Source organism: Engystomops pustulosus, chromosome 9 (genome assembly GCF_040894005.1).
Source record: "Engystomops pustulosus chromosome 9, aEngPut4.maternal, whole genome shotgun sequence".
Lineage (NCBI taxonomy): Eukaryota > Metazoa > Chordata > Amphibia > Anura > Leptodactylidae > Engystomops > Engystomops pustulosus.
Genome location: NC_092419.1, coordinates 105524556 through 105548546, shown reverse-complemented (window position 1 = coordinate 105548546; position 23991 = coordinate 105524556). Strand labels below are relative to the sequence as shown.

At 49.3% G+C, this 23991-nt stretch overlaps 1 protein-coding gene across 1 annotated transcript; it reads right to left on the bottom strand.

Annotated features, from left to right (window-relative positions):
• Nucleotides 1-1976: 1976 nt before the first annotated feature.
• LOC140077794 (uncharacterized) lies at nucleotides 1977-6300 on the bottom strand. Its single transcript, XM_072125271.1, has 6 exons — nucleotides 5964-6300; nucleotides 5297-5406; nucleotides 3040-3393; nucleotides 2719-2870; nucleotides 2524-2633; nucleotides 1977-2345 (listed from the first exon to the last, which is right to left on the bottom strand). The coding sequence occupies exons 1-6, from the start codon at nucleotides 6185-6187 to the stop codon at nucleotides 2168-2170; spliced, it is 1128 nt and encodes a 375-aa protein (XP_071981372.1). The 5' UTR covers nucleotides 6188-6300; the 3' UTR covers nucleotides 1977-2167.
• Nucleotides 6301-23991: the final 17691 nt, after the last annotated feature.

The window sequence follows — 23991 nt, the reverse complement described above, 5'->3', positions numbered from 1 at the left end:
TAGCTGGTAGTGGACCATGTGTATGAGAGATTGAGAGGATGTAGCTGGTATTGGACCATGTGTATGAGAGGATGTAGCCGGTAGTGGACCATGTGTATGAGAGGATGAGAGGATGTAGCTGGTAGTGTAGATTTGTACTGTGTTAGCCATGGAGAGCAGAAGAAGAGTGAAGACATCAGGTGATAACTTTTTGAGGATCACTGAGTATATTTGATGGTGGAGCTTTCGAGAAGACTAGTTCTCTCCATCAGACATGATGTAGAGGATGTAGAGCAGAGGATAATGACGGGCAGGCCTCAGGTATGTATGGAAGGAGGCCAAAAGCATTGGAAATGGTGTATGATGGAGAGATAGTAAGAAGCTCAAGGATGTAGATGAGACGTGTAGTTAAAGGACAAAAAGTCATGACCTGCTAGATAAAAGTTCAGAGACGGAACAGAAGAAGTAATGTTTAATTGCATATGAAAACTGCCGAGCGATGAATTGAAGGAGGTTCTTCAATGGGATAGAATCAAATAGTGTAGCCGGAAAGTGGGAGTTGTAGTGGAAGAGCTGAGAGTTGGAGAGCAGAGAAATGTCATGCCCTAGTACTTACGCCATCACTCTTCCTACTCTTCCCATCATCTCCAGCTCTTCAGCATTGACATACACAATTGCAGGTGGATGGATGTCCCCCCAAACACCCATCTGAGCCGCCATGTAGCTCTCCCAGTGATGAGAGCCTCTCATCTAGTATCTTTCCTTCTCAACGATCACTCTCTCATTAGCTGCCGGCAGCCGTTAATTATGCAAATGAGCCTGTTTTGCACGGGGGCGTCGTTTCATTTTAACTCTGATTACAGCACCTGGGGTCTCGAGGAGTGGGCGGCTCGGTGTCTATTAACATGGAAATAATTTGCTAATTTATATTAAAAGCCCAACGATCACCAATCCCAAGGCATTTGCCATGTCCTGACATTAAAAATAACTTAAAACTGAGAAACATGAAAGAGAGGACGAGCCCGCTGATCTGACGAGCGCTAATTGATGTGTTCCTGCTAATGACAATCACCCTGCCATCCCAGGGATGTGCCCTCACCTGGCGGGTATCTGATTCAACCACTGACCTCCAGAACACGCATTAGTTGTGTCGATTGGCTTGTCCTCTTCTTAAAACTTTGGTTCTGATCCATCACATTACTGCTTAGTAACGTGTCTAGTAATTGGAAAAACACTACTAATGTCTTCGTAATACGAAATCTTATTGTGCAAAACTTAAGGGTATGCCATGGATCAATTCTAAATCAGTTGGACCCTGGTCTACATGAGTGTAGATCACCATGGGACCTACAAGCCCGTGGACCCTGGCACCTGCAAAAAGTATCTTACAGGTTGGGTAACTTCAGAGGGGGCCATTTTGGTTGGTAGGAACTAGAAGAATTTGATGCTTGGTGACTGGGGGGCTACAGATAAAGACTGGGCGGCTACAGATGAAGACTGGGGGGCTACAGATGAAGACTGGGGGGCTACAGATGAAGACTGGGGGGCTACAGATGAAGACGGGGGGCTACAGATGAAGACTGGGGGGCTACAGATGAAGACTGGGGGCTACAGATGAAGACTGGATGGTACAGATGAAGACTGGGGGTTACAGATGAAGACTGGGGGGCTACAGATGAAGACTGGGGGGCTACAGATGAAGACTGGGGGGCTACAGATAAAGACTGGAGGTCTACAGATGAAGACTGGGGAGCTACAGATGAAGACTGGGGGCTACAGATGAAGACTGGGGGGCTACAGATGAAGACTGGGGGCTACAGATGAAGACTGGGGGGCTACAGATGAAGTTGGTCCCTGGTCTACATGAGTGTTTATCTAGATCACCATGGGACCTCCAAGCCCAGTGGACCCTGGCATCTGCAAAAAGTATCTTACAGGTTGGGTAACTTCAGAGGGGACCATTTAGGTTGGTAGGAACTAGAAGAATTTGATGCTTGGTCACCAACTTGGTTCTTTATTGTAACTTTCAAATCATACTTTTTGTATCATATGGTTGGGACAGTGGTAGACAACAAAGAATTCTTCAAATGTTGAGGTGGCACATGCCCAAAATCAAAGGAGATTGCATCATAAACTGTAGATTGTTGGCATCTGTCTACGGTCTACAGACTCCTTTGGTTTGGCCAAATCAAGGGCCCAGTAACTCATCCTGAAGACCTTCCACAGGAAGATGGAGTTCCCCAGCCTTGTACTCACACACGCTGCTGTATAATTTCCGGCACTTGTCATCATTCCACATGGATCCCGGGAGAAGGACTGCACAATCTTCATTGCCCAAATTATCCGGCTGCTTTTGAAACCATAATCTGTGGAGTAGAAAGGTCAAGAAAACTTGGAATGAAATATTGAAAGATGATATAACCACCATAGACGGGATCTTTTGACCAGATCCAGTCAAGAAGTCTCCCAAGGAGGTCCCCTAAGCCATCCCATGGTCAATGACATCTTTTGCCATCCCTATAGAAAAATGTCCCTATTTCTTACTTTGGAGTTAAATCATAGGGGGTCCCATCCACCCATTTCCACTGTCCTTCCATATCTCGATCAGATAGACCAATCCAGGATGGCATCTCCACTGTCCTCTTTAGGAAATCCTGTAAACAAAAATAGTGGCCAATGGGGAATCTATGACTTGCATAGTCCGCCACCCACATTATCATGATAAGCCAAGCACCCTACCTGCTCCTCCTGGTTGTTGATCACCACCAGGTGCGCCCCTTGCTCACGGCACCAGTGTAAGCTCTGTTGCCAATTCCTGGTTTGTGCTGAAAGTAAGTAACACGAAAGCCCAAAGAAATGCCACCCTGCCGAGCAAAACTGGCAAATGGTGCCTGTAGGAGATAATGAAAATAATGATAAACATCATATATTGACCATGCCATGTTGTAAGCCACCCCTTGGCTCTTCCATGCCTCCTAGGAGGTATGTTATTCTAGTCCTGGCCCTAGTTCTACCACATTACTGGTGATAGTAATGATGGTGTCAGGTACAGGACACTACCTTGGTCTATTCTCTGGCAGTTTTCTAGCAATGGACTGTCCTGGGGGATGCGCAGGTAACTTCTGCTGATGTTCTCCATGCTCTTTTGGAGGTGGATGTATTGCTGGAGCTCCATCTGGTAAAGCAGCCCTTGTTTCATCATCTCTTGTAAGATTTCAGTCTGGTTCTGCACCAGCCCAGCTATGGTTTCCTCCTTTATAGAGAAGACAGAGTCCAGCAATAATGACAGGTTGTTGCTTAGGATCTGTGTGTCTTCACTCAGGTTCTTCATAGCCGCCATATTGTGGCTGAGGTTCAAGGATAGAGCATCTCGTTCTCTGTAGATGGTGTCTAGATAAGAGTTATCCTGTAGATCTAGAAGAAAAAAAAACTTGAATGAAGACTCTGGGCTATAGATAAAGACTGGGGAGTTACAGATGAAGACTGGGGGCTACAGATGAAGACTGGGGAGTTACAGATGAAGACTGGGGAGTTACAGATGAAGACTGGGGAGCTACACATGAAGACTGGGGGGCTACAGATGAAGACGGGGAGCTACAGATGAAGACTGGGGAGTTACAGATGAAGACTGGGGAGCTACAGATGAAGACTGGGGAGCTACAGATGAAGACTGGGGAGTTACAGATGAAGACTGGGGAGTTACAGATGAAGACTGGGGAGCTACAGATAAAGACTGGGGGCTACAGATAAAGACAGACTGGGGGCTACAGATGAAGACTGGGGGCTACAGATGAAGACTGGGGAGCTAGAGATGAAGACTGGGGGTTACAGATGAAGACTGGGGAGCTAGAGATGAAGACTGGGGAGTTACAGATGAAGACTGGGGAGCTACAGATAAAGACTGGGAGCTACAGATAAAGACAGACTGGGGGCTACAGATGAAGACTGGGGGCTACAGATGAAGACTGGGGAGCTAGAGATGAAGACTGGGGGTTACAGATGAAGACAGGGGGGCTACAGATGAAGACTGGGGGGCTACAGATGAAGACTGGGGAGCTAGAGATGAAGACTGGGGGGCTACAGATGAAGACTGGGAGCTACAGATGAAGACTGGGGAGTTACAGATGAAGACTGGGGAGCTACAGATAAAGACTGGGGGCTACAGATAAAGACAGACTGGGGGCTACAGATGAAGACTGGGGGCTACAGATGAAGACTGGGGAGCTAGGGATGAAGACTGGGGGTTACAGATGAAGACTGGGGAGCTAGAGATGAAGACTGGGGAGTTACAGATGAAGACTGGGGAGCTACAGATAAAGACTGGGAGCTACAGATAAAGACAGACTGGGGGCTACAGATGAAGACTGGGGGCTACAGATGAAGACTGGGGAGCTAGAGATGAAGACTGGGGGTTACAGATGAAGACAGGGGGGCTACAGATGAAGACTGGGGGGCTACAGATGAAGACTGGGGAGCTAGAGATGAAGACTGGGGGGCTACAGATGAAGACTGGGAGCTACAGATGAAGACTGGGGAGTTACAGATGAAGACTGGGGAGTTACAGATGAAGACTGGGGAGCTACAGATAAAGACTGGGGGCTACAGATAAAGACAGACTGGGGGCTACAGATGAAGACTGGGGGCTACAGATGAAGACTGGGGAGCTAGAGATGAAGACTGGGGGTTACAGATGAAGACTGGGGAGCTAGAGATGAAGACTGGGGAGTTACAGATGAAGACTGGGGAGCTACAGATAAAGACTGGGAGCTACAGATAAAGACAGACTGGGGGCTACAGATGAAGACTGGGGGCTACAGATGAAGACTGGGGAGCTAGAGATGAAGACTGGGGGTTACAGATGAAGACTGGGGGTTACAGATGAAGACTGGGGGGCTACAGATGAAGACTGGGGGGCTACAGATGAAGACTGGGGGCTACAGATGAAGACTGGGGAGCTAGAGATGAAGACTGGAGGCTAAATATGAACAGGAGGGGCTGTACATGAAGACTTGGGGGGCTATATATAAAAATGAGTAGGCTATAGATAAAAGCCAGATGTACCATAGATGAAGACTGTGGAGCTAACATAAAGACTTGAGAGTTTAAGAGGAAAGTGGGGACTAAATTTGAGAACTAGGGAGCTATAGATGAAGCTAGAGGGTCTATAGGTGCAGACTGAGGGATAGTTGACAAATTTGATGAATAATGGGGATACATTTTAAGAGAAATGTTGTGAGGACCCATATGGCGGCCTCTCAGACCCCAGGTGTCCTATCATTGGGATCTGGAGATTGTCCATTGAGAGAGTGGGACTCACGGAGGGTCAGCAGGACTGTGCCCACAGCCACCAGGACCATGGTCAGGACCAGGCATCCTGCCAGCAGAAGACGACGGACCAAGGTACCGCCTCCAAACCTCAAGGACAATCTGAGGGGCAAAGAGAATACAGCACATGTGTACACAGCCGGTGATGGAGGAGAGAACATACATACCACACATGTATCTCATCTCTGCATAGCAGTATTATATGAGCTCTATATGGCAGTATTATACATCCCGCTATTATTGAAGCACTATATAGCTCTATTATAGGAGCCTTGTATTGCAGTATTATACTACATGAAAGCATTATATGGCAGTATTATAGAGGCACAAGGTGTTATATTTATTTAGACTGGGGGGATATGATTGCTTAGATGTGTGATAAGTCCAGTGATGCTGGCACTGTATGGCGGTATAATAATTATTCTAATAGTTCTGTACTTCTAGCACTGTATGGGGGTATTATTGGGCCACTATGTAGCACTAGTAATAAGATTCTGTGTAGCTATGGGTTATAGAGGTATAATGTGAGCTCTATGTGCAGTATTATGTCATCATTCATAGGCACTATAATACAGACTATGTATAAAAAGGCCAAATATAACAGGTCCCTGGGTGAGAATCACCCAGCTTTCCCAGATGCCGCATTGACTGGCACATACCTGCTGTCTGTAGTTTCTGTGGCCGGGTTGTCAGGGTGCGGTGTCCTCTCTCGTGCCCGGTCTGGGTATATCAGCATGTTGGAACTGATCCGTCTATCCCTGCTGCCAAAGAGACTGGGGGAAGAGGGGGGACATATACCCACCCCGGGGGTCCAGGGGGCCATCCTGAACCTCTTCTGCTTCCATGATAGATCCATCATTTCCTGATTATCCATTGTACTCATTACTCCCGCACCCGCTCTGTGCCCGCTTCACTCTTATTCTGCTTTCTGTGTGCAGGACGCCCTTTACCAGCGCTCCCCCGTCCTGCAACATAACTCCAGCCGATACATAATGTCACCGCCGCCTCCTCACACATACTCAAGGTTCTGCTGAAAGTACAAACATGTTATTATGTACATTACACAGCAACATGACACAGCCAATAAGGGTCACCATATCTTCCAGAATCTGGGGCTTATAGTCATTGTACTCCAGAGCTGCGCTCACTATCCTGCTGCTGGTGCAGTCACTGTATACATACATGACATTACTTATCCTGTACTGATCCTGAGTTACATCCTGTATTATACTCCAGAGCTGCGCTCACTATCCTGCTGCTGGTGCAGTCACTGTGTACATACATGACATTACTTATCCTGTACTGATCCTGAGTTACATCCTGTCTTATACCCCAGACCTGCACTCACTATTCTGTTGCTGGTGCAGTCACTGTGTACATACATGACATTACTTATCCTGTACTGATCCTGAGTTACATCCTGTAAATCTTTTATTTTATATATAAAAATGAAAAACATTACAACAATAAACATAAATCAAGCCATAACTTCTGGCAAAACAAAACAATAATAATAATAACAAAACAATAATACAAACTAAAAGAGTCTTACGAAAATCTCCTGGCCCAGCCACACACACACCACACAATCAGCATTATAAAACAAAACCTTCACCCAATCCCACCACCTAATTTTTTTTTTTTTTTTTTTAATATATAAATTTTTATAATTTTTTTTTTTTTTTTTTCATAAATAACTAAAGAATACACAGCAAAAAAAAGACAAACAGGAAATAAAAACATTAAATATAACTAACTAAATCCCACGCCCATCACCCTCCCACCCAGACACTGGTCTAACGTCCAAAGTTCGCGCTATATAGTCCAGACCAGTGCCCAGGATCGTACAGTCCAAGTCCCGTCCACCCCCCTCCCAACCTAACACCCTAACACCAACACCCCAAAACCAACCAAGCTATATACACATTAACTATAACTACATAAATACACACTGTACACAAAATACAAACACATTAAACATATCAACATATAACAAACCAACCACATAAAGGCCAGGATCGGCGCCTGCAAGCCCTACATCACTATAACCTCAGGACACAAAACAAAAATCTACAGTGTCAGCTTCAGCCCAACACCAGGAGAGGAGATGACAGACTAAGGGACACTAAAGGAGAACCCCCTCCAAAGGAGAGAGGCCCTCCCCGTGCCCAGCCTCTCATACTCCAGAGAGCGCACCTTGATCTCCCACATTCCCAGACCCCACCGGCGAATCACCTTCAGAACCGGGGTAGCGTAAGCCGGAAGATGCCCATGCGGTGTGCGGAGATCCTTCACTTGCCCTCCTGTCTCCCATTCCTGGAAGAAAGGCCGAAACCATCCCCTGCAGGAGTATACCCACGGATGAGCCCTCTCTTTCCAGAGGTTTGCTACATTGATCTTAAGAAAGGTATTCACTAGGAACACCACAGGGTTGACCATACACAACCCTCCTTGTCTCCTCGTGCGGTAAGTAACCTCCCTCTTGATAAGGTTCAGCCTATTCCCCCATAACAGCTGGAAGAACAGACTGTAGACCCGAGTCCAGAGGGGTTCTGGCAACATGCACACACTGCCCAGATATATCAGCAATGGGAGCAGGTAAGTTTTAATCAAGTTCACCCTTTCCCTGAGGGTCAAAGACCAACCCTTCCACTGGTCCACCCTCTGAGCGGCGATCTTAAGCCTGCCATCCCAGTTTTGCATGGGGTAATCCCCCTGGCCAAAATCGATGCCGAGAACTTTGGCAGAGTCTTGGGGCCCTGGAAGAGTGTCCGGGAGATCAAAGCCTGGATCCCCCTCTCCCAGCCAGAGACTCTCACACTTATCCCGGTTGATCTTGGACCCAGAAGCCTCTGAGTAGCGGTCAACCTCTGACATCACCCATTGCGCCTCCCCTCTCGAGGACACAAAAACGGTGACATCATCGGCATACGCTACCACCCTTAGAGTGGCTTCCGGTGCCGCCTGGTCCATCCCGACTCCCACCAACGGCCCACGATCAACCCTCCTAAGGAATGGGTCAATCGCGAACACGTATAAAAGTGGGCTCAGAGGACAACCCTGGCGAACACCAGACCCGACCTCAAAAGAGCGGCCAATCCAACCGTTCACAAGCGGGAAACTCTCTGCCCCTGCATACAAAACCTTTAGCCAATTGACAAACTCCCCCGGCAGGCCATACCTCAGAAGGACAGACCAGAGGTACTCGTGGTCAACCCGATCAAACGCTTTTGCCTGATCCAAGGACAGCAAGTACCCCTTCCAGTTACCAGCCCTGCCCTGCTCCACTGCCTCCCGGACACAAAGCACAGCACTAAATGTACTGCGGCCTGGAACAGAGCAGTGCTGGGTCCCCGAAAGGAGCCGGGGTGCAAACTGCACCAGCCGATTAAACAGCACCTTTGCCAAAACCTTTCTGTCTGTATTGAGAAGCGCTATGGGACGCCAGTTCTCAATACGAGATCGGTCCTTACCCTTTGACAGGATGATCAGGGCAGACCTCCTCATTGACTTCGGCAGAGCGCCCGAGGAAAGACACTCATTGAATACCTCAGTCAAGAGGGGAACCAAGGCGTCCTTAAAGGTTTTATAAAACTCAGATGTTAAGCCATCCGGACCTGGCGATTTCTTGAGGGCGAGCCCTTCAATCGCCCGGCTGACTTCCTCTTCACTGATCATCTCTGTCAAAACATCAAGAGAGGGGTCTACTCCTGGCTCAGGGACAGTTTCAGCCAGGAAAGCCGACATCACATCCCGATCTAGATCCTTCCTGCCCAAGAGGTGCGAGTAGAAGGATCTGACGACCTCCAGAATCCCTGATCTGGACCTTTTCAGGGATCCCGTACTGTCAACCAGTCCTGTGACAACTTTACCATTCACTGACATCTTGCAGTTTCTGTAAGGGTCGGGCGAGCGGTATTTCCCGTAATCCCTCTCAAAAACCAAAGATGCGTGTCTATCGTACTGACACCTCTTCAGCAAGGATTTCACTCTGGAGATGTCCTCACGACTACCTCCAGTCGAGACGAGGTGCTCGAGTTTCCTCCTCAGGCCCTGATACAGGCGGTACCTGTCCAGGCTCCTGAGGCTCGAGAGCTGGCGGAAGAATCTCGCCACCCTTTTCTTGAGCATCTCCCACCACTCTGACTTACTGCTACAAAGGCCCAGCAATGGTACCTGGCTCTGAAGAAAGTCCTCAAAGGATTGTCTTATCTCTGCTTCTTCCAGGAGAGACGAATTGAGCTTCCAGTAGCCTCTTCCCATCCGGGGGGTCTCTGTAACATTCAGAGAAAACAAAATTAGACAGTGGTCGGAGAACTCCACCTCAACAACGGACACTGCTGAAGAAATGGCTTCCTCCTTTAAATAAAACCTGTCTATTCTAGACCTGCAGCTACCCCTATAATAGGTGAACCCCGCGTGGCCTGGGGTGTGCCGGATGTGGACATCCACCAGGCGAGCCCCACTAGCTATGCTATTAAGAGCGACGCTATCATAAGTCAGCTTGTCTCTGGAACCTCCCCTATCCTGGGACCTCGTGACAGCATTGAAGTCCCCTCCAAAGACCACCTGCCGACTTGTAAAAAGGTAGGGCTTGATCCTCATAAAGAGACACTTCCTGTCCCACTTGGACTGGGGACCATAGATGTTAATTAGGCACAGTTCTTGTCCCTTCATGAGGACATCCAGGATCAGGCACCTCCCCATTTCTAACTCAATAACTCGTCGGCATTCTACCGGTGCGGTAAAAAGGACCGCCACCCCGCTATACGGCTCGGCCGCAAGAGACCAATAGGAAGGCCCGTGTCTCCATTCCCTCTTAGCTTTAAACACGGCCGCCAAATCTGGCAGCCTGGTCTCCTGCAAAAATAAAATGTCGGCTTCAACTCGGCCGAGAAAATCAAAGGCCGCAAATCTAGCCGCATCAGACTTAATGCTGGCGACATTAATGGACGCCAGCGTCAACGGAGTGGGTGCCGCCATCATGAGTGATTGAGTTAGATGGCTTTTTTCTTACTACCTCCCTTTCCTCTACTGTCCTCTGAGGATGATCCCTTTTCCCTTCAGAATTGGGGCAACTTCTCTTTAATGAAATTGTGGTGTCCATAATATTATTGGACCCCAAGGACCCACGCGGACCACCCTCTCCTTCGTCCTTGTCTCCTGACTCTGAGTCAGTCTCCCACTCTGAGGACCCAGCTTCCCCAGAGGATAGAGACTCGGCGCCCCCTGCAGGCTGCTCCGCCGCCACCTCCAGAACCCCACCCTCAGCCCCTCCTTCCGAGGAGGCGATCTCATCGAGGGTGAGGAACTGGTTGGAAAGCTCAACCAGAGGGGAGGAAGTTTTCCCTTCCTTAGGTACCTAAGATACGCCGCGCTTTTTCTTTTTCTGCTTGCGCTTATTTTCTAGCCAAATCCTGTTATCCTCATCCATACTCTCATAATGGGAGGACGTGGAGGACATGGCACCTTTCTCTCGCTCCATCCTCCTGACCTCCTCATCCAACTCATCATCCCTCAGGGCCTCAGTAGCAAGACCAGCCTCTGAGGGAGGACCAAGGGTCACCCCAGCAACCTGAGGCTTCCCCAGTTCTCTCCCTTTTTGTCTAGCTTCAAGCCGCCTTAACTGAGAAGGTGACTTATTCTTGCTTTTCTTCACAGGCCCCTCAGCTCCTCCACCTCTGCTGGTACCTTCCCCAACAGAAGCAACCTCATGGCTCTCCTCCACTGGGGTCACAACCGCATTGGCAAAGGAGCGAGGACAACGGCTGAAAGGGTGACCGAGCTCACCACACAGGTTACACCTAATGTCCTTACAGGATGCAGCGAGATGACCTAGCCCACCACACAAAGCGCACTTCTGCACTTGGCAGCTGGCGCTAAACTGTGCTGGGTCACCGCAACTGTGACAGACCTTCGGCTGCCCCTGGTAGAAAATCAGGATTCTGTCTCGCCCAAGAAAGGCTGAAGAGGGAATGTGGGCGACTGTGCTGCCTGAACACTTCAACTTAACCATGAAGGTCCAGGCTCCAGACGACCAAATGCCAAATTCATCACGTTTTTTCTGAGGTACCTGAACTACTTCGCCATAACGACCGAGCCACGTCATGATGTCCATGCAAGAAAATGACTTGTTACGGGTCAAAACGGTCACCTTCTTGACTGCGTTTTGGCGAGACACTGCTTGCACAGCAAAGTCTCGCCATGCGGGCTCGTTCTTTGCCAGCTCATAATTTGACCAGAAGAGCTCTAAGCCCTCCGGCCGAACAAAGCTGACATCGAACTCCGGAATACCATAAGGATGTATCAGGGGAAAGATGTCGCTAGCCCTGAAGTTCATCTTCAGGAGTAGCTCCACCACCCTTGACCTGGGTGGGCATGCGTCACTGCCCCTCCAGCGAAGACGAACCACATTCCTACGGGAAGCTCCGGGCCCGGTTGTGGGTAAAGACCATACAGTCTCTCCCCCCCTTTGCTCTTGAAAGGCTGCCAGGCCATGACCAGGCAATGGCCGAGTTCGGCACCCAGGGAAGGACCCACAATACCCCCGAGCCTGACCACCACCTAGCTACAATAAAACACAGACACATTTTGTTGGAAAGGTGAATGGTCACAGCTTTATTTCAAATGGATGTCAATCTGAAAAACAAGAAACATTTGTTAACATAATAAAAAATACATCAACATATAATGACGGCAAAGTTCTTGGCAACAACCCTAATTGGCATGGGATTAAAACATAACCAAAACCACCGTTTTACCTCATTGTCTCCATAAACCATAAATTGCACGCTCAGCGCATGAGAACCACACCCCCAGCTCCACTTGGCCGCCAACCTCCTAGCAAAATGGCGAACGAAGATGTGGCCCTAGAGCAAACCAACTCGGAGACAATGAAAACAAACATTCCACCTGGATACCGCTCCAAGGGAAAAACCACCAACCTCACATCAGTAACCTCACCTTACTGATACTTCGTGGCTAACTTTTTTGTAACCACACTTTAAATGCACCACTGGCTGTTGCCAAGAACCCGCCACCTTACAAAAACATACCTCCTAACTTCCTGACCTAAACCCACCTGACAAAGAATCTGTCTACTTGTATCCCAACTCCCCAAAACACACGTGTGCTCCCTATACAAACCAAACTAAGGGGAGGGTGGGTGGGGACAATTTTTTCTGGCCAGAATGAGGCCACCTCTTCCTACCACTGCCTAAATAACCTCTAACTCATCCCCCCTGTTTTAAATCCCCCTATCCCTACCACTGTTATTCTCCTCCCCCAATAGAATTCCACCCAAGTATTATATGTCCCTCCCTGCCAAGCCTGTCATGCCCGCTCTACGCCCAGCTGCGCAGGCTCCGCTCTCCCATGCCTGTCTGTCCAGAAGGACAGATCAACCTCTCTCCCCTCTACAGTGATTGACTTTTCCCCTCTCCTGAGAGCCTCCAGAAGACGCCTTTGCAAAACGCTATTCCCAGAGCCAGGAGACAAGGAGTTAACCCCACTTGCCCCAGCGGTGACACTCGCATAGCTCCTTATGGGAGCGGCCACCACTGTGGGTGCAGATGGTCCAGCACGCACACCAGGATCACCCCTCTCAGAACCATTCACCACACTATGTGCATTACTGCCTCGCTTCCCTGCATCACTCACACCAGCTGGGCCAGGAGGACCTGGGGTTGCCTCGGCGTCACTGGACACTGGGGGTAGAGCCACCTCCATAGCTGATACAGCCTGAGAAGAGGCAGCTCCAACCCCGATCTTACTTGTGCCCTCTGCCTCATTGGCATTAACCCCTTGTTGTCCAGCAGTTTTTATGATGTTTGAGCATCGCTGCTCGATTGGTGGTGGAGGCCTCTTATCCTTACAGACTCCAGACAGTCTCTTTGCCCCTTTCATATCTCCAGAGTTTGATGCACCAATACAGAACAATACTTTCATTGCGCCTTTCCCTGCAGGCTGCACAGGACGCTTGGGAGGCACCGCACTACAAGCCCCAGCAGCCCCATCACACTGCCGCTGCTCACCGGAGCAAGCAACAGCCACAGCGCTAGGAGCCACAGGAGCCACCGCCACTGCCCCTGGCACTGGGCCACCCCCCCCCTCCCACTGGGGGGCAGCGCACAGTACCAGGACCTGCTGGATCGCCCTCACTGTCCGGCCTTTCGGCCGATGCCTTCCCGGCACCATCCTTGCTACTACAAACAAGGCTGGTGCTCTGCGCCATGATGGAACGTGGCTTTGCAATCTCCCCGCACCCTGGCACCGGGTCCACTGCAGGATTCGTGCTGGGCTGGGTAACGGGGCCTACACGACAGGCTGGCACTGCTGCCCGCCCGGAGGGAATAACAAGCCCCAAAGCAAATAGCGAAGGGGCTGAGGACTGTAGGGGGTGGTTTCAAGCCTTCTGGTAGGCTGGTGGGGCTTGCCCCTTTACCCCTCCCGTGTGAGGTCACCGGAGGCGGTGTTTGGGGGCGGGTAAGGACCCGCCCGGTGGTTTTATAAAGTCCGAGAGCACGTGGGGGGGGCCTCTTTCCTTCTGCCCCCTGGACCGAAGAGGCGAGAAGTCAGAGACACCTCTGCAAATACCCAGCATGGCTTCCCTAGAAGAACAAGTAATCCAGCAAGCGGCCCTGGATGGTTCAGCCTGGCTGGATACCCTCCTGCAGCGCCCTGCTGCGGGGTCGGTTCAAGAAGCGGACGTCCCTGAAGAGGACACCCATCTCCTAGGACCGAATCCTCCTGCAGTGGCTTTCACGCTGGAGGGTACAGCCACCACCCCCGCCCGGCGGCCCGCCACCCTGTCACCACCACCCACCCAGTGCTCCTTACCTCCTCCACGGGAGCAGCTGGCAGAAGATGGAGGACGTCTCCTGAGGAAGATCATCACCTGCACCAGCCAGGAAGCGCGGCCCGGGCCAGAAGAAGATGGCGTCGTCCAGACCACATGGGACACCGACTGCCCAGGAGGATCGTCGTGGGATCCCTGCTGAGGAGAATGCAAAGGGGTAGGTTTCCATCCTCTGCCTGGCACCCCAGCGCTGCTGCCCGCTCACCTACCCCAGCGCTGCTGCCCGCTCACCTACCCCAGCGCCTGGCCCCGGCCAGATGGACCTCCCCGCTCTCCTCACCTCCAGCTCAGGTCCCGGCCGGTTTCAGCTATTAGCCCCGATGCCCGGCCTCCCCAGCTCCCGGACATCAAGGTAACCCCCTCACCTCCGCGGCGCCCTCGAACCCCCCCCCCCCCGATCATCCTCACCTCCGTGGCGCCCGCCATGCCGCCCACCAACCTCCCACCCCCCCGATCATCTCACCTCCACGATCCCGCTTCCCCCACCACTCTTCTCACCTCCAGCACCAGCCGGAGCCTGCGGCCTCCGCATCCGGCCGGGTCTCTGGTAAGCCGAGCCGCCCTCCCTCGGCAGCGATCCCCGTCCTGCTCCTCACACTGGCAGGGCCGGCCTTTCCCAGCCCTTCCGACACCCCCATTGTCCCTTCCCCCGCCGTGCGGCAGGCTTCAGGCCTACCCTAGGCCGGCGCCTAGGCCGGGGACTTCCGGTAGGCCTCGGGCCTAATTTTCAGCCTGCCCTGGGCCTGCTACCAGGCCTCGGGCCCCCACGCCAGCCGCAGGCCTATCCATCACCAGCCCCGGGCTCGGCACCAGGCCTCGGGCCTATCCCCCATCCTGCCCCAGGCCCCATAGCAGTCCTCGGGCCTACCCACACTCCAGGCCTCGGGCCTTCTCCCCAGTCAGCCCAGGCCCACCTCCCTGTCACATACCCCCCACCAACTCAGGAGCCGCCAGCAGCGCTATCCACAGCCTGCGTCCCGGCCCAGCCAACACCACAGCCCTGGATCCCTGGGCAGCTCCCCTTCCCTCCTCCTCTCCTATTCCCGAGTCCTCTCTGCATACCCTTGATGCAGTAGAGACCTCTATGCCCACGGCGCACCACAGACACAGGAGCCACAGATCCCCGTCCTACAAGCAGCAACGTCACAGCAGAATGGACTCCCAGAGGCCATACCGCAGGCGGGCTGCAGATTCTGGCTCTGAGCTCCTCTCACCAGGCCGCAGCCGCCATCATCATCACGGAGGACGTCGCAGACACTACAGCAGCCCATCGTCACCGGGTTACAGTGGCCGCGAGGTGGCGCACTCACACACCCGCACCCGTCACCGAGACTTCCCTCACTGCCTGACCAAGCGCTCCAGGCGGACATCAGAGCATCCAACATCTCGCCAGGAATCCGAAAACAGATCCTCAGCTCATCTACAGCCACCGCAGTCCCAGAGGTCATCCCGTCATGGCAGCCAAAGCTCTCAAGCTCCACCTCGCAGCTCTGACATCATCAAGCAACCACCTCAACGCATCACTTCAGCTTCCGAACATCACCAACCGTCTGAACAGGACAAAGCACAGTCTTCACATCAGGACAAGTCAGCTCCACCAGCGAAGACTTCATCCGGTGAGTTCAGTGGCCTCCCCTTGTGGTTGGCCATTACCTCATCACACAAGAACACAGAGGTCATCACGTCCATTAGATCACTACTCACACAATTACAAGCCAGTCAGGATACACTGTGGGCTTAGGGAATTTAGTTAGCGCAGGACAGGGCAACCCATTTAGGGATCGCAGCCCCGGGACTGCCAGTGCCCGGGGATGTGCGATCCTCCTTCCAGGAGCCGGGTCCGTGCATGCGCAGTGTGATACATCGATATTACACTGTGTGTGGTGAACAATAGCTTGAACAAGCGATCAGTGGATCGCTTGATCAGGCGTACCTGTAAAAGTGATAAGAGTTAATACATTTAATAAAAACATATTTTAATTTAAAAAAAAAAAAAAAATTGAGCGCCAAAATGGTATCAATTGAAAAGAACAACTCAACATGTAAAAAATAAGCCCTAAACTCGCTCTGTCAACAAAAAATATTAAAGTTACGTCTCCGAAAAGATGGCGATGCAAAAACAAATGAGATTTCCTCTATTTTAGTTTATTCAGTAAAATTGTAAAAGTAAAAAACTATATACATGAGGTATCAACGTAATCGTAGTGACCTATAGAATAAAGATAATATAGTATTTTTAGTGTACGGTGTACGACCTTCAAAAAATACAAAAAGAAAGGGAACCAAAATTGACAATTTTTCTTTCACCCATACATTCAAAAGTTAATAAAATCTCATCAATAAGCTAATGACCCACTAAAATGAAGTATTTGTAAAGTGCATCTCATGACGCAAAAAATAAGCCCTTATTTGTCCAAAAAAAAAAAAGATTGTATAGCCAATAAAAAGTGACAATGCATAATCTGCGGTGAATGGCGCAGCTCCCCCCCCCCATGCCCTGGTGTGTGCCCATACAGCAGTCACCACCACATATGGGGTATTGTTATACGCGGAAGGGATTGGGGATTAAAATTTGTGGAGCGTTTTGGCATTTTATCCACTGAGAATTTGTACATTTTGAAAAACACATTCATTTAGTCAAAAAAAAAAAAAAAAAAAAAGGACTTTCAATTGCATCCGTTTTTGTTTTAACCCCTGTAAAACTGTTAAAGGGTTAATAAACTTCACAAAAGTTGTTTCACATACATTGAGGGGTGTCCTTTCTATAATGGGGTAATTTAGGGGGTTTTCTTTTATTTAGACCTCTCAAAGTGACCTGAAACCGAGCAGGTCCTGCAATAGCAGGTTTTTGCGTTTTTTATGAAAATATGGAAAATCGCACGTAACATTCAAAGCCCCATAACATCCTGTAAAAATTAAAATATGCATAAAACATCACGTCCACATAAATTAGTCATTTGGTGAATGTTAGTTATTACATTTTTAGCGGTTATGACTATGTATGGGATAAAGTAGAACATTTTGAAGTCCGGTAATTGAGAATTTTTCGAAATTTTCACCAAATATCTGAATTTCTCCTAAATAAATGCAAAACATACCACCAAAATGTTGTAACTAACATGAAGTACAAAGTGTCACGAGAAAACAATTTTAAAATCACTTGGATAGGTTAAGCGTTCCGAAGTTATAACCATTTATAGTCACACAGGGCAGATTTAAAAAACTGGCCCGTGTCAGGAAGGTGAAAAGTGGCTTCGGCGTTAAGGGGTTAATGTCAGTGTTGGATAATCCTGGGCAGCACAAAAGGCACTTCTCACCCCATCCACTGCATCAGGTTAGCCACCAGCCCACCGCAATGTTGGTTAATTGCGGCAATTTAATTTCTTCAATCCAGTATTAGCACTGGAGAAGGTCGGGAATGAGGTTTCCCCGGGTAGGATGGCCGCCCCCTTATAGAACCGCCAGGCTTAGGTTTCCCCGGGTAGGATGGCCGGTCCCTTATAGAACCGCCAGGCTTAGTTCCCAAAAGGAGCCCGGAAAGTTCAGATTAATTGCTCACCTGTCTTTTCCCAAAGGTCCCTCGGTCAATGACGCTATATAGAAGGTTGTGGCGGTTACGTACGTCTCCTTTGATAGGGCGGTTGATTTAGTGCAGGGTAAGAGAGAAAGATGGAAGTGTCCAAAACTTTCCATAACTAGTTGCGAGCTTTTGCGGTTTCGGTCCCTGGTTTTGGGTAAATGCAGTAACTTAAAGTCGGTAAAAGGATAATCGTGGGTAGCACAAAAGGCACATCTCACCCCGGATAACTAGTCCCTTGAAGGAAGTCTTGTGGATTTTGCAGGTATGTCTTCGAGCAGTTAATGGGTCAGGTATCCTATTCACAGCTGCTATAAAGAGAGCAAGGAAAGTCCTGATTATCAAAAATACATGATGTCCCTGGGAGGAGTGGCGTATAGGATAACCACCATCTCTTATTATGCGACAGGGTCCATCTCAATTCCATTGAGGTGAATATTTTCGAATATTTTCCTTCTCGGCCTGCACAAGCAGGCTGAGAAGGCCATGGCCTTGGTCTGTGTGGGGGGTCGCAGCCGGTGGTAGGAGGGAGGAGGCTGCTCCGTGGCGGAAGTTACACAGGCCCTAAGGCGCTGGAAGATGCCCACATGCCGGCTGCAGGGCCGCAGCCGCCATTTCGGGCGAAGTTGGTTCTCAAGATTTTGAAGATGCCAAGCGGGCCTAGCAAGTTGGGAAATGTTTTTAATTTATAACATTATTTAATAATTTATCTTAGTTGTTAATAAACGCTGTGGCCTTCCCACATTACCCAAACATTTAGTTTCCCGGTCTGTTGATGGGTGGTTAGTCTAGGTACACGGTCAAGTACCAGACGGCTGGGTGGTTAGTCTAGGTACACGGTCAAGTACCAGACGGCTGGGTGGTTAGTCTAGGTACACGGTCAAGTACCAGACGGTTGGGTGGTTAGTCTAGGTACACGGTCAAGTACCAGACGGTTGGGTGGTTAGTCTAGGTACACGGTCAAGTACCAGGTGGCTGGGTGGTTAGTCTAGGTACACAGTCAAGTACCAGACGGATGGATGATTTATCAAAGTACAAGGTCAAGTACCAGGCGGATGGAAGGTTTATCAAGGTACAAGGTCAAGTACCAAACGGTTGGATGGTTGATCAAGGTACAAGGTCAAGTACCAAACGGTTGGATGGTTGATCAAGGTACAAGGTCAAGTACCAAACGGTTGGATGGTTTATCAAGGTACAGGGTCAAGTACCAAATTTAAGGTTTGGGTTTGTTAATCCCTGCAGTCTAACAAGCCCCAAAGCAAATAGCGAAGGGGCTGAGGACTGTAGGGGGTGGTTTCAAGCCTTCTGGTAGGCTGGTGGGGCTTGCCCCTTTACCCCTCCCGTGTGAGGTCACCGGAGGCGGTGTTTGGGGGCGGGTAAGGACCCGCCCGGTGGTTTTATAAGGTCCGAGAGCACGTGGGGGGGCCTCTTTCCTTCTGCCCCCTGGACCGAAGAGGCGAGAAGTCACCCTCCCACCCTGCCCTCAGAATTATTTCTTTTCAGCTTTTCTTCCTTGGTTCTGGCTGTTTCCTTCTGTTTTCCTACAGTTGTCACAGCGAAGGCGGAAGTTACACAGGCCCTAAGGCGCTGGAAGATGCCCACATGCCGGCTGCAGGGCCGCAGCCGCCATTTCGGGCGAAGTTGGTTCTCAAGATTTTGAAGATGCCAAGCGGGCCTAGCAAGTTGGGAAATGTTTTTAATTTATAACATTATTTAATAATTTATCTTAGTTGTTAATAAACGCTGTGGCCTTCCCACATTACCCAAACATTTAGTTTCCCGGTCTGTTGATGGGTGGTTAGTCTAGGTACACGGTCAAGTACCAGACGGCTGGGTGGTTAGTCTAGGTACACGGTCAAGTACCAGACGGCTGGGTGGTTAGTCTAGGTACACGGTCAAGTACCAGACGGTTGGGTGGTTAGTCTAGGTACACGGTCAAGTACCAGACGGTTGGGTGGTTAGTCTAGGTACACGGTCAAGTACCAGACGGTTGGGTGGTTAGTCTAGGTACACGGTCAAGTACCAGGTGGCTGGGTGGTTAGTCTAGGTACACAGTCAAGTACCAGACGGATGGATGATTTATCAAAGTACAAGGTCAAGTACCAGACGGATGGAAGGTTTATCAAGGTACAAGGTCAAGTACCAAACGGTTGGATGGTTGATCAAGGTACAAGGTCAAGTACCAAACGGTTGGATGGTTTATCAAGGTACAGGGTCAAGTACCAAATTTAAGGTTTGGGTTTGTTAATCCCTGCAGTCCAGGGAGGGGACGAAACACCAAGCTCACCTCCTGAGACGCCTTGGTCTTCTTGGATTTCTTCTTCCTCCCTTGGTCATCATGTGGGATGTCATCACCAAAGGAGAAGTTCTGCAGGTGAACTGGGGACTCGAGCTGACGTATTTGAGCCATTAGCGCCCCTCCCTGGCCGCTGTCATCACTTTCCTCCTCCAGGTTGGCAGAGCCGCAGCCTGATGGTAATGGCGCTTGCTCTGCAGGCAGCCTGTCGTGCGAGGCCTGCTGGTGTTGGTGCAGGCCACCAGACGGACACGGCAGGTCTTCCTCATCTTCCTCATCATCCCCATCATCCGCCTGGATCTGAAGCCCCTTCTGCTTTCTTAGCTTCTCCTGGTGCATGTCATCAAACCGGGCGTCATTCTCCAATTTTTCACGAAACGGACCGCTGTGCTCGCGAATTAGATGTCACTTTTCCTGCAGAGCGGTGACCTCGGCTTTTAGTCTGTCTATGGTGGTAAGAAGATCAGGCTTCTTCTTCTTAGTGGCCACCCCTGCTAGGGCCAAGGTCTCCCTTATCTCCTCCTGGAGCCTCCTCAGCGCTTTTACAGCTTCCTCGTACTCACGGAGGTGCTCAGCAATCCGGGAGCCATAGATGGAAGCAGACTCCCGGGCCTTAAGATCACCCCATGCTTTTTGCACACCTCCGTGAGCACCCAGCTTTTCAGCTGAACCACCCAGCTTTCCCACACAGTCACTCAGCTTTCCAGGAGGAGCACTCAGGCTGATGTTACTTGCCTTGATATTCTGTGTTCCGGAGACCTTGCGGCTTCCCTGGGTCTTGGGGGTGGCAGCCGAGGTCACATTGCTGCGTCCTTGGCTCCGGGCAGATCTTCTCACGCCATCAGTTTTGGCCGGTAACTGGATTCTCCTGCCCCCCCCCCCCCCCCCCCCCCGGCCTGGTCCGGGAGACAGGAGCCTGGGATTTTCCTGCAGGATTCATCCCACAGAACCCACTCCCTCCCTGGGGAGGAGAGAGCAGGCCTGGGTGGATTGGGTTTGCTCCAGGTGGTGCAGGAGCTCAGCAGTAACAACCACACCCGTCAGTAGCTCACAGCAGAATGAGAATGCACTCACTATTCTGCTGCTGGTGCAGTCACTGTGTACATACATCACATTACTTATCCTGTACTGATCCTGAGTTACATCCTGTATTATACTCCAGAGCTGCGCTCACTATTCTGCTGCTGGTGCAGTCACTGTGTATATACATGACATTACTTATCCTGTACTGATCCTGAGTTACATCCTGTATTATACCCCAGAGCTGCACTCTCTATTCTGCTGCTGGTGCAGTCACTGTGTATATACATGACATTACTCATCCTGTACTGATCCTGAGTTACATCCTGTATTATACTCCAGAGCTGCACTCACTATTCTGCTGCTGGTGCAGTCACTGTGTACATACATGACATTACTTATCCTGTACTGATCCTGAGTTACATCCTGTATTATACCCCAGAGCTGTACTCACTATTCTGCTGCTGGTGCAGTCACTGTGTACATACATGACATTACTTATCCTGTACTGATCCTGAGTTACATCCTGTATTATACTCCAGAGCTGCACTCACTATTCTGCTGCTGGTGCAGTCACTGTGTACATACATGACATTACTTATCCTGTACTGATCCTGAGTTACATCCTGTATTACACTCCAGAGTTGCACTCACTATTCTGCTGCTGGTACAGTCACGCTCAGGATGGAGTTACAGGCCAGCAAAGCTCAAAGGGGGGAATTGTTAAGGAGGTCGCACTGGTTTCGGACGCCATCTTGACTACTGTCCGCCATCTTAGATACAGCGGCCATGTTCCCTGACCATTGTCAAGTTAATGTCATGATTCAAACTTCATTTTATGTAACCTGTTTGCTGGCCTGTCAGCTAATACCCTTTGACATTTAATGAGAAGCCAGTCTGTCCTCGAAGCTGCATAATAATATGATTCTGGAGCCACTTATCTTCTTCTTAGTATAAACAATATCTGTGTACAAGGTCTCTGAGAACTGCGCACAATTAATTCACTTTTTTTTCCTAGAATATGCTGATGTCCAATAGCTTTGCAGTATACTATTCACACCCCTTTGATGACTCTTCTGTCTGATATATATTATGCATTTTGATTATTAAAGGTAGAAGATCTTGACTAAGAGATTGACATGTCTTGGTCTCTATGTTCAATCATGAAAGGGTTAATTAGGACTCACCTTACAAAAGTCAAGAGGGCTGTTGGGGCCCTGCATAAAAAATCCCTAACACTGTGTACATACATGACATTACTTATCCTGTACTGATCCTGAGTTACATCCTGTATTATACCCCAGAGCTGTACTCACTATTCTGCTGCTGGTGCAGTCACTGTGTACATACATGACATTACTTATCCTATACTGATCCTGAGTTACAGCCTGCATTATACTCCAGAGTTGCACTCACTATTCTGCTTGTTAATAGGTAAAACTGTCAATAAGCAGATTCACAAGTGACAGCTTTGCTGTTGTATTATGGAGGGGCATGTTTTCTAAACAAGTTTTATGTTTATATTGCAACATTAGGGGATAGTGGGCAGCTTTATCAGAGAATACTGCAGAGTTAAGAGTGCAGCTCTGGAGTAAAATGTGTGCCTTTTTATTGATGTTATCTCACTTTTGTTGAAGTTCTGAGGTTATTTTCACCGTTGTTGCCTCTGTGCCTATGTTCCCTCGACCGCCTCGCTTGTTGTCTGTTATGTATATTTCGTATTATTTCTCTTTATGACGGTGTTTATTGTATTGCAGCTTTCTTCTTTTTTTTCACTCTTGCTTTTTGTTCGTGGTTTAATTGCCGTCTCGGGAGCGTCACCTCAGCATCCGCTGTCATACAGAGGCTTTCATTAAATCGTAGCCTCGGGCAGCCACAATATATATTTTGTCATTAGCTCTGATTGTAGAACATCTGCAGTGTTATCTGCCGACCAGGGCACAGGGACACGGCGGCTCTGCCACGTTATATATAACCCAACCTCACCCAATGATGGGCCTAACACCCGGCCACCAAGGACTATGTAATTATGTACAAGAAACACCCAGGCTATACCGTCTGTACATATATCATTATATACAGGAGATCCCCAGGTTATACCGGCTGTACATATATCATTATATACAGGAGATCCCCAGGTTATACCAGCTGTACATATATCATTATATACAGGAGATCCCCAGGTTATAGCGGCTGTACATATATCATTATATACAGGAGATCTCCAGGTTATACCGGCTGTACATATATCATTATATACAGGAGATCCCCAGGTTATACCGGCTGTACATATATCATTATATACAGGAGATCCCCAGGTTATACCGGCTGTACATATATCATTATATACAGGAGATCCCCAGGTTATAGCGGCTGTACATATATCATTATATACAGGAGATCCCCAGGTTAAACCAGCTGTACATATATCATTATATACAGGAGATCCCCAGGTTATACCGGCTGTACATATATCATTATTTACTGGAGATCCCCAGGTTATACCAGCTGTACATATATCATTATATACAGGAGATCCCCAGGTTATACCGGCTGTACATATATCATTACATACAGGAATCCCCAGGTTATACCGGCTGTACATATATCATTATATACAGGAGATCTCCAGGTTATACCGGCTGTACATATATCATTATATACAGGAGATCCCCAGGTTATACCGGCTGTACATATATCATTATATACAGGAGATCCCCAGGTTATACCGGCTGTACATATATCATTATATACAGGAGATCCCCAGGTTATAGCGGCTGTACATATATCATTATATACAGGAGATCCCCAGGTTAAACCAGCTGTACATATATCATTATATACAGGAGATCCCCAGGTTATACCGGCTGTACATATATCATTATTTACTGGAGATCCCCAGGTTATACCAGCTGTACATATATCATTATATACAGG